This window comes from Pinus tabuliformis, chromosome 3_2 (genome assembly GCF_031772625.1).
Source record: "Pinus tabuliformis cultivar Carrire ecotype Pingquan chromosome 3_2, CPIR1, whole genome shotgun sequence".
In the NCBI taxonomy this organism is placed as follows: domain Eukaryota; kingdom Viridiplantae; phylum Streptophyta; class Pinopsida; order Pinales; family Pinaceae; genus Pinus; species Pinus tabuliformis.
The window spans coordinates 482,330,657-482,341,654 of NC_142302.1; the positions used below are offsets into that span (position 1 = coordinate 482,330,657).

The 10,998-nt window shown below is 42.9% G+C and overlaps 2 protein-coding genes across 2 annotated transcripts; one reads left to right on the plus strand and one right to left on the minus strand.

Annotated features, from left to right (window-relative positions):
• Positions 1–208: 208 nt before the first annotated feature.
• LOC149181394 (uncharacterized) lies at positions 209–5,015 on the minus strand. Its single transcript, XM_089414189.1, has 3 exons — positions 3,919–5,015; positions 1,152–3,645; positions 209–1,036 (listed from the first exon to the last, which is right to left on the minus strand). Exons 1-3 carry the CDS (start codon positions 5,013–5,015, stop codon positions 209–211), a joined length of 4,419 nt encoding a protein of 1,472 aa, XP_089270315.1.
• A 4,447-nt stretch (positions 5,016–9,462) lies between these two features.
• On the plus strand, positions 9,463–10,158 carry LOC149181395 (protein BPS1, chloroplastic-like). The gene has a single exon (XM_089414191.1). It carries the CDS (start codon positions 9,463–9,465, stop codon positions 10,156–10,158), a length of 696 nt encoding a protein of 231 aa, XP_089270317.1.
• Positions 10,159–10,998: the final 840 nt, after the last annotated feature.

Below are 10,998 nucleotides of genomic sequence, written 5' to 3' on the forward strand. Positions count from 1 at the left end.
AGCAAAATTCATCCCTCGCAGGGGCGTCAGTAGACTTATCACAACACCCTTTCGAGGCCTACTGACCAGACCAACGCAAACATGGACATAAACATGAACTAGAGAGACACAGACAGAGACATATAACCTATACCAAACCCAGACAGAAACGAAAGACCTATACCAGACCTGAACAAGAGAGGCGGAAGACAAAATGGGCCACTGAAAGCTATTCCTCTGGCTTTTCCTCAATAATTCTGCACCATCCGTGGCCTTCTGGGTAGCCTTCCCACATTTCCATGGGGTTCTGCTTGGAGGTCGACGCCTCCTGCTCCTGAGGTCGGATAGGAGTCTGCTCCGGTTCCTTCGCTGGCGCTTCCTCTGTAGTTTCTGGTTGTTCGTCTGGGCGTTCCTCCTTGCTGCTTGAACCGTCCTCGCCTGCCTGAGGTTCCTCTGTGAAAAGAACCGATATATGCGCGTTGATGCGGGAATTGTCCCTCGTGCCACCAAGAGTGAAGATAACAGAACCGAACGCTGGAAGAGGGTGCTGTCCATCATTGGAATTGCCAGCATCCATGAATTGACTTGCCTGTATAGGAGTGGCCCCTGCCCTTCTATGGCAATAACAACAGCAGCAGTGGTGGTGGGAATCCGCAGCAGGGTGGCGTGAAGAACCTCCACGCACAGGACCCCTTCTGCTGAGCATCCTTTCCCTGGGTCGAGCCATGATTGCAGAGAGGCCGGTGGCTCGTAACAGAGCAGCGTTTGAGTGCTTGTCCGCCTTGAGTTGCCCCCCAACGGAATTAAGTCTTCTCCCAACTGTTCCGAAACAAAGCTCAACAGAGCAGAAACAACTGCCCACTGAATATACAAGCTTGTGATTTCCCTTGGCGTCTTGAATGTCGGCGAAGCCAACAAGATCTGAAGCCTGAAAGAGACGATAACCAACAGCGTCCTGAACAGCGTGCTCCTCGCTTTGAGCATGTATCCGCAGAATTCCTTCATCCTTCTTAATCCTCTTGACATTCTCTCGAAACTCGTTCTTCTTAACTGCTCTCTGCAAATTCCCCATTTCGCCTTACGCCGCATTGAGTGCTCAGCAGGCGCGTCTCCTCTATTAACTCCTCGGCGGCGATGGTAATTAAATTCTCTGTTTGATCACGCGGGGGCACATGTCTGGCATGTGGCTCCTCGCTGCCATTCATGCTGACACCCGCATCCGGGGTAACCACATCTCCTTGGATCATGCTTTCACATTCCTGGAGCTGGTGATTGTTAGGAATGATGTTCGTGTTTCCGAATAGGAGAGTTTGTTCATTCTCTACCCCAATGTTGGCCAAGAGGTCAGCTATCTTGTTGCCCTCTCTTTTTGTGTGGTTGAAGGAGATTGCTCTGTTATTGCGCAACTCTTGTTCAATGGCATTCAGCCTCGCTTCTAGCCTCCAACTAGATGCTACTTTCCTAGCTTGAGAGCCGTTCTGTATGCGAGTGGCCATGTTTATAAGGATTTGGGAGTCGCCTTCTACAATCAAGGGTTGAAGATTGAGGTTCCGGGCTTGCAAGAGACCTTGCCAAAGTCCCTCTAGCTCTGCAGAGTTGTTGGTATCCCACCCCATGTTTCCAAAGTATATCTGTAGAGGAGTGCCTTCATGGTTCCTCAATATTCCACCAAATCCAGCTGCTCCAGGATTGCCTTTGGAGGCTCCATCAAAGTTGAGTTTGTATGAGTTTTTAGGAGGGGCTTTCCAGCGACTGTTGTCCTTGGAGTTGCTATTAGAGGGACTATTCTTGAGTATTTCTTGAGGCAGATGCAATTGCCAGTTGTCTAAAATTCTTTTTTCATTGTCTGTCGATGGGAGATCTTCCTTTGTCCATGATCGGAGTAGCATCGTTTCTTTGAGATTCCCATGTATCCTGTTCCAAATTTCTTCAATAGAAGAGCATTTGTTTTTAAAAATACGTTTGTTTCTTTCCTTCCAAACGTTCCATAAGACGATCCCTGGGATGATGTTCCATAAATGGTTGAGGAACTCGCTTTTGTAGGGGCTCTTTGGCCATTGTCTTATAGAATTAATGATGTCGTTTTCCCTTCTACAGCATCTTTGGCATCTGAAGCTCACCTTTTCCCATAGCTGATTGGCTAGAGGACAAGTATCCAGGAGGTGTTGAAGAGTTTCTTCGCTTTGAAGGCAGTTGTAACAAATAGAGGGACCATGAAAATTTTGTCTTCTCAGTTTATCCCAGGTGAGAATTCTTTTATGTCCTACTAGCCAGAGAAAGTAGGAGATTTTGGGCCATGATCCGAGATCCCATATTTTGCTCCATAATGGGTCTGGAGGAGTGGGGAATTTGCATATCAACTTGTAGGCTTCGGAGGTGGTGTAGGTCCCTTTGGGTTGGTATCCCCATTTGAGGATGTCATCGCCTTCATCCCTCCTTATGCTTCTTTTCCTTAACTCTTTCACCAGCTCTTCTGCCTCCCGAATATTTGTATCATTGAGAATTTGGTTGCTCTGTCTCCATTTTCTGAATCCATTCTCCATCTCCTGCGTCCAAAATTGTTGGACTTTTTCCTGCTGCTGCTCCTGCCTGTCTGGTATCAGGGATGGGTGAAGAACGCTAGTGAGCTTGGGCATTTGATTCCAGGCATCTGTCCAGAATCTTGCTGTGCGTCCATTCCTGATTTCCCAGAAGCTGTGCTGTTGAATTAGCTGATAGTGCTGATTGGCCGCTGTCCAGATTAGCGACCCTTTTTCGGTAGGAATAAGTCTGATGAGTTCTTCTTGAGGTCTGTTGTTGGCATATTTGGCTGTCCATATTTTTACCCAGGGCTTTTCTGGGTTGGTGATCCATTGCCACCAGATCTTAGCGTTCATAATGGAATTGCTGTGTTCTGGGTCCCTTAGCCCAATGCCTCCCTTGTCTTTGGGCGTGCATACCGTAGCCCATTTAACCAGGGCCCATTTACGATTAGTAGCCGAGCTGCCCCATAGAAAGTCATGCTGAAGGTTCCTGATTCTTTTTAGGACCCATTTTGGCGCTGCAAGGATAGAGAAAAGGTATAGAGGCATGGCCTGAAGGACAGACTTGATGAGCACCACACGACTGGCTAAGTTTAGAGATCTATAAGTCCAGAGGTTGAGACGGGAATCAAGCTTCTCTAGGAGGGAGCGCCAGGCGGGCTGCTTTATGGCTGAAGTAGTGAGGGGAGCTCCTAGATATTTGGAGGGGAGGGTAGCAGAAGGGAAGCCCAGAATGCGAGTGACAGCAGATTTGACAGAAGGGGATGTGTGAAAGAAGAAGATCTGCGATTTGGAGCAGTTGACATGAGTGCCAGAGGCTTCGGAGAAATCATGGAGAAGGGCTTTTAGGCGAGAAGCTTCCTGTACAGAGGGGTAGCCAAAAAGCATGGTGTCATCAACAAACTGCTGATGAGAAGTGGCTGGAGTATTGTGAACCGAAATGCCTTTAAGCTGATGAGTATGGAGGGCGTGCTTAATGTGTCGACCAAGACCCTCGGCCATAAGAACAAAGAGGAAGGGGGATAGGGGATCCCCTTGTCTGATACCTCGAGAGGGTTTGAAGGGGCGGGAGGGGATACCGTTCACAAGGATGGAAAAGTGAGTGGATGTGATTAGGCTCATAATCCATCGGATCCATATGGAACTGAATCCAAAAGCTTTTAACATTTGATGAATATAATTCCAACTGAGTTTATCGAATGCTTTGGAGAGATCCAGTTTGAGTATCATACCTGCTTGCTTTGAATGTTTGAGGGAGTGTATGATCTCGTGCATGAGGAGAATGCCATCCATTATTTGTCGACCTTCCACGTACCCTGACTGTTCCGGAGAGATGAGCAGGGGTAAAAGGGGTTTTAGCCTGTTTGCAATAACTTTGGATATGACTTTGTAAATGACGTTGCATAATGCAATGGGCCTGAATTTGTCAGGGGTAATGGAATCCTCCTCTTTGGGGATGAGAGTGATGAAGGTGGAATTGAGAGAGGGAAGAAGCCAGTGCAGGGCCCTTGATTCTTCAACAATCTGCCAAACTTCCAGCTTTATCAATTCCCAAAATGTGTGAAAGAACGTGGTAGTGAATCCATCCGGGCCAGGGGCCTTTCCTTCTTTTAGCTGGGACATTACTTCATCTACTTCTTGAGGAAGAATAGGGCGCATGAGAAGCTCATTGTGTTCCTCCGTGATGAGCTTGGGCACATTGCTGATTATTTTACCAATAGCCTGTTGTCGATCTTCTATTTGTTCCTGGTGGACATGTTGGAAGTGATTGAGGAGTATCTCTTCGATTTCCTCATGCTTCTCTACTTTTGCCCCTTCTTGATTCTGGATAAAAGGTATATTATTATGCATCCTTCTCTGCACCATGGTTTTGTGGAAGAATTTGGTATTGCGTTCTCCCTCTTTCAGCCATCTGACTCTTGACTTTTGCCTCCAATAGATTTCCTCCTGCTTTCTCCTTTCCTCGAGCTGGCTATGGATATGTCGTTCCTGTTCCAGGGTTGCCTCCGTATGCCCTTCCGTGATGATCTTTTGTTGGAGATCCGCCAGATTCTGATTTAGCTCTTGCTGCGCCTTGAAAATATTTCCAAAGGTTTCCCTATTCCATCTTTTCAGGTGGTTTTTAAGAAATCTTAGCTTCTGTTGGAACTGATACATTTTTGCTCCTGCTGGAGGGACGAAAGATGCCCAAGTGGTCTTAACGAAGTCCTTGAAAGCAGGGTGCGAAAGCCAAAACCCTTCAAAACGGAAGGGTCTTTTTGTCAAATCACCTGGTATTTGCCATTGTAGAGCGATCGGCCAGTGATCTGACCCTGTGTGAGCGAGTATTGCTGCTGAGATATCTCCTCCTAAATGAACCGCATTGTCTGAGATGAGGAAGCGATCCAGTTTGGAGGCAATTTGATGTTTGCCCGCTCTGCGATTGCTCCAAGTGAAGGTGCCATTACAGAACGACATGTCTATGAGAGACACAGTTTGGATGAATTCCTTGAGGCGATTGTCTTCTGGTTCCATTCTGATTCTCCCTCCTTTCTTCTCCTTGATCTTAGTGATCATGTTGAAGTCTCCGGCAACAATCCATAGTGGGTGCCTTCTGTTATTGCTTAGAGCTTCTATAGTGTCAAGGAGCGCTATTTTGCTACCTGTATCTTGCGGGAAATATACATTTGATAGGTTGCCATGGATGTTGGTACCCAATATGTGAAAGGTCGCCTGTATGAGATGATGAGAGGCATGAAAATCTGTGAGGGTTACCGCTTGGGTATTCCATGCTATGGCGAGCCCTCCTGATGCTCCCGAGGCGTCTACTGCAACCGAGCGACAACCTGGCCAAGCTTTTGAGAGAATGTTGCCTAGTGTAGAACTATTACACTTAGTTTCCTGGAGAAAGCATATCTGCGGCTTTTACATTTTAATCATGTTTTTTAACATCCGGAGCTTTCCGGCGCTGTTTAGCCCTCTTAGGTTCCATGATATTAGCTTCATGGTTCAACTATTGATAGAGGGCTTGTAGTACTTCGTTAACTTAGCATACCTGCCTGAGTCTACCAGGATTTTCCCGATCTCGATCATTCTCTGGAGATCTGTTTTCCTTCCTCTTTTTTTTGTATCCTTTGGGCGTAGACTGCCATCCCATTGACTTCCTGGTTGTATCCCTAGTTGGTGCTGATGATAAGCTCTTGAGATGACCACTTCAAGCTTACTGAGTTGACTCTCTGGAATTGAATCGTATGCTTTCTTTTTACAGGCTAATTCTAATTCCAGAATATCTAGGCCATTTAGATCTATGCTTTCCGGCTCTTCTTCCATTTGTTGCACTGTATTGCTTTCTTCAATGTTGATTTATGAGTTTTGGGGGAGGTCTGCCTTTCCGTCGACTTCCATATCCTTGTGAATCTCTGCTATTTCTTTCTGATTTCTACTGAGGATGGATGGAATGATGATGGGGGGATGAGATTTGGAAGGGGGTTTTGATGGAGGGGGATGGGATGAGGAAGATGGGTGAGCGGGAATGTCATCAGGGCTTAGTGAATGCTCTTCAGAGGTCTGACCAAGAATATCAAAGCTGTTCTTAGTTGCAGGGCCAGGGGTTTTGTTGGGCTGGGGTCTGATCCCATTTTGGGGCTTTTTGTGAGAGCGCTTTCGGTTTGGGACTTTGGTGAAGCCATCCTGGTCTAGGGTTCCAGAAGGGTCAGGGATATTGGTTTTGGCATTAAGAGGGCAATCCCTGAAGAGATGACCCAGAGCATGGCATTTTCTGCAGTGAAAGGGTACATGCTCATAGTCGAGAGGCTAGATCCATTCTTCATCTCGGTGGGCAAGAGTTACCGACTCTGGCAAAGCTTCATTCAGGCGTATGAAGATGCATATTCGAGCATAGGAGATGTATTTACGCGATTTGGTTTCTTCTGCCGCTCTGATGTATTCTCCCACTCCATTTCCGATACCCTTGAGAATGTCCTCATCCCAATATTCATCTGGGAGAGAGTACAGTCTGATCCAGACCGGCGCCCAAGTGAGATCTTCTTTATCTGGATTGAATCTTGGAATCCATTCCCTAAGATATAGTCCTGCTGAGTTAAAAAAGTAAGGCCCTTCTCCCAGTATCCTGTGTTTGTCCTCCAGGCAAAAAAAGATTGCAGTGAAGAAGCCTTTCGGCCCTAGCTGCAGTGTGACATCTCCTTTGGGTTTCCATTTCGCCGCAATCCAGCCGTATAAGGCTTTTTCAGTCGGCCAGAACCCTATGAACTTCCCGATGACGGCATGATCTTTCATGTACTCTATTCTTCTGTCAATCTTGTCTCCCGGCAGCTCTATTCGTGGCCGTTCCTTGGCCACTGGCCGGCATGTTGCTGAGGATATTTTCGGGCTTTCTTCTGCAGTTTCTCTTCCTTCTTGTGTATTGTTGTCTTTGTCCTTCCGCTTTCCAGACTCCTTGTTATCATCTTGGCGTTTTTTCCCTCTGTTTAAGATTTCCTTGTCGACAGATCCAAAGATGACCGTTTGCTCAGGATCATGCTGCGAAGGGGAGGGCTCTGACGCCCCCCCCTGAGGATGTTCCATCGCGCTGCGCTAATGTCATGCAGCTCTGTCGTGCTGCAGAGATTTCCTTACAGCCCGTGAGTGTATCCCGTGCTGTGCAGTCGGCACCGTGGATTATTCTCTCTGAACCCTGGATTTGGGTTTACAATTCATCGTGTTTATAATATAAATTCCATAGTTTTGTTAATGCATTGGATTTATAATATTAATAATCGCTTACATTTATTATATTTATCCCAAGGGTTTATAATATTAATCTATTAAGTTTTCAATATTAATCCTTTGGGTTTTTAATATCAATCTCTTTGGTTTATTAATCCTTGGGTTTATAATAATAATATCTGTGTTTAATATTATTTATGAGATTTGTCCGCCTTAGGTAATTCAAGTGGTGATGTCTGTGGAATGAAGTCTCTCTGAACCAAAGATATTGGGTTTGAATCTTGTGCTACCCTCCCCGTAGCGAGGTGAATAATGTACATGTAAACTAAAAAATTAGAGAGTCCTACCAAACTTACAAAAAAAATAATTATTTCATGAGATTTATGATGTCTTTGACTTATAATATTAGTAACTTGATATTATTATTATTATTATTATAATTATTAACATATTATTTAAGTTAAAATTATTTATTGTTATTTATCTATTTCATAATAATATTAATTGATAATAGTAGCAATATTAATTAATAACAATAATATTAATAATAATAATGATTTTAAAATGATTATAATAATCTTTTATTAATTAAATATTTTATTTATATGGCAATTATTTTTATTAATTATAATAATAATAATTTTGTTATAAATATTTTTTTTAATATTATTGTTTATTATTATATATTTATTAGTAGTTAGGTAGATACAAATGAAGTTGTTAATTTTTATCAATTATATTAGTGTAATTGTGCTAGTTAATATAACAAAAATTTAACCAAAACATTCCATTATTAAATAAAATATTATTATTATCATCATAGAAATCATATTTAACCAATATATTTACATCTGCCAAATCAATACATGATGAAATTTAGTATAGTAGGACATTTTCTTTCTTTTCTTAATAATTAAAGAAATAATTTTGTATTATATTATCATTCATAAGCTATTCATATTTAAGGAATTAGTGATTTGAGCATATCAACACAGCCGTAGTTTTTTTATCCATGTTTTGAAGGATTTTCTAGCTTTTTTTTTTTTTTATCCAAACCTGCTAGCGAACCATTGGACGACATCCTTGTAAATCACAACTCTGTACATTGGAATGTTAACTGAAATATTGATTAAAAAATGGTAATAAAATAACAAATACAAAACGCAAACACATTTGACAGAGTGTCTCAAACAGTAGCAGTTGCCATCACAATTGGAGTCCAGTGAATAGATGAGAGACATATGGATACTCCTATCAAACTCACAATATTTATCAAGATCTTGGAGTTGTTTGTTGCAGATAGACATGAAACGGTAGGTTGTGTGGGCTACTTGTATCTGGCAAGCGGAAATGACGAATGTGGGGATACTCAGTTTTGAGATGATGGAAACAGAAGAGCCTTCAATTCAATTATTCTAATACAATTATATATGCACAAGCTGTCATCTGGGATCCCCTTACTAATAATTGTCAACGCTGCTCTCAGCATGAGAAAAGGACGAAGGCTTCGATTCTTGTTTTAAACTATGGGAACCTAACAGGTTTACGGCATAAATTATTGCAAGACAATTAGTTCCCGTTCTCTCCTTGAGATGTTTTCGAGGGCAATGCGTTATTAAAGTATAACTTCGTTGATAATTGTCCATAGATTTGGGGAAGAAATATTTGTTCAATGAATAAAACTTGGACACGCAGGGGACACCGGCACATATGTTATGACATTGTTGATTCTTGTTTGCTCAATATTTTTTCGTTTTTATTCTTAATACCATTTTTGTTTTATTAGAGCGGACACTAGGAGTTGTTGAGGTTCCGGCCATTGGGGGTGGCGAGGTGGCGAGGGGTAAAGGCAAGCAAAAACCGAAAAAACATAAAATAAAGGATTTGGGTTTTGTTTAAGTTTTGTGTGGAGGATTATGTCGCCGACGCCATATAAAATGGGAGTTGCCAAATTGCAAGTTTGGTAGGATGAGCTGTTGCCGGCTGGAGCGCGCAGTGAGGAGGACGAGCTGGTGTGAGATTTGACCAGATGTGAAGCCACCCAGGCCATATCTCAGACAAGACCACGAGTTCGAATCCTTGCGAAGCAATTATATTGCAAACCGATAGCCACACTTTAAAATGTAATAAATGATTTCGTATGTCCGTATGATATCGCCGGCTTGATCAGTTGGCATCAAGGCGCTAGCGACTTAATCTGCACGATCACGCCTTTCTCTACAGAATTGCAGAGCAAAACGAACAACGAAGAGGAATTATGACGGAGTCTCCCTCTGTATTTTCGTCTCTCGGGGCAGCGTTCCATGCCCTGCCGCCTCTGTCGTTCCATCGTCGAACCTCGTCGTCGACAATATATCCCACGACTGACACGCATCCCCTTGTGGACGCCTTCCAGCGCTGGCTCAGTTCAGAGCTTCGTCGGCTACAGGAAAGCAGCACTTCTTATCTCAGCGGAGAGTGGCTCGGGCAAGCTCTGGAACTCTGTCTCGCCGTCCATTCGCGGGCGGATGAGCTCTTTCCTCACATCCAACAGGCCATTTTGCACGAAAATCGCAAGTGGGTAGACAAGCAACTGGACGCCACCGTGAAGCTTCTTGACGTTTGCAATGAGCTGAGACAAATGATAAGCGATATCAAGGAATACCGGGCATCGCTGCAGACGATTGTTCGTGGCTTGGATGGTTTTACTCACAATTCGATCTGCGCCAAACATCTTTTGAGGGCGCGGACGGCTCTTGCTAGTTGTAAGGAATTCATGGTCAAGAAAGAGGCGCAGAGTCTGCAGCCCTCTTGCCAAAAGCGCTCCACGCTGCACAAGTGCAACTCAATGCTGAGGCAAATAGGCGAGAAGTTGCTACTGACTCCAACGACCGGGAATTCAAGCAAGGCCCAGTTCCTGGAAATTTTGTATGGATCATCAATCATTTTTTTCTTTTTCTTTATGACATCTTAATCTACAAGAAAACTTGGTATGAGCTTGTCACAAATGTGGATCGTGTCTTATAATTTCTTTCTCATTAACAACTATTTAACAAAAGGTTTTAATGTGCTTTTGGTCTCTCTGAAATAGAACATTTGAGTCATATGGTTTGTAATGATAGTGTGTGAGTGAACTTGAAGACAATTGAAGCAATCAAGGATCGACCATCTCTTAAGGCTCCTAAACATTTATGAATTTTTTTTGTTCTAATAGGGTACTACAAAAATTTCATCAAGAGCTATAGAAATATTATTGCTCTCTTCACTTCTTTACTTAAAAAAAATGCTTTAAATTGGAATGAAGCTATAGTTTAAACTTTCCAATAATTAAAAAACGGTATACCTACCACCCTAATACTTGCAATGTTAGACTTCCAAAAAACTTTTGTTTTAGAAAGTGGTGCATTAAGAAAAAAAATTGGAGTAATTCTCATGCAAGAAGGAAGACCGTGGACCTTTACCTTCTAATAACTTTGTAAGCAACACTTGGAAAAAACTTCCTCGGAAAACAAATATGGCTATTTTGCATGTTGTTGATATGTAGCATCACTATTTGCTTATGCAACATTTCTAGCTTGAAATTGATCACCACAACCCCAAATACTCATGGAGCAAATAATTTAATCCCTAGAGTAACAAAAATTAATTGTCAAAATGTTAGGCTACAATAATGAGATCATTTATACAAACGGCAATGGGAATGTGGTAGTCAAGGCTCTCTCTAGAAAATATCAAGGGGAAGGGTTACTCTTTTCACTCTTCTTCATTATAGTAGATTGATTAAATGAGATCCATAAGTAATGGCTCACAAATC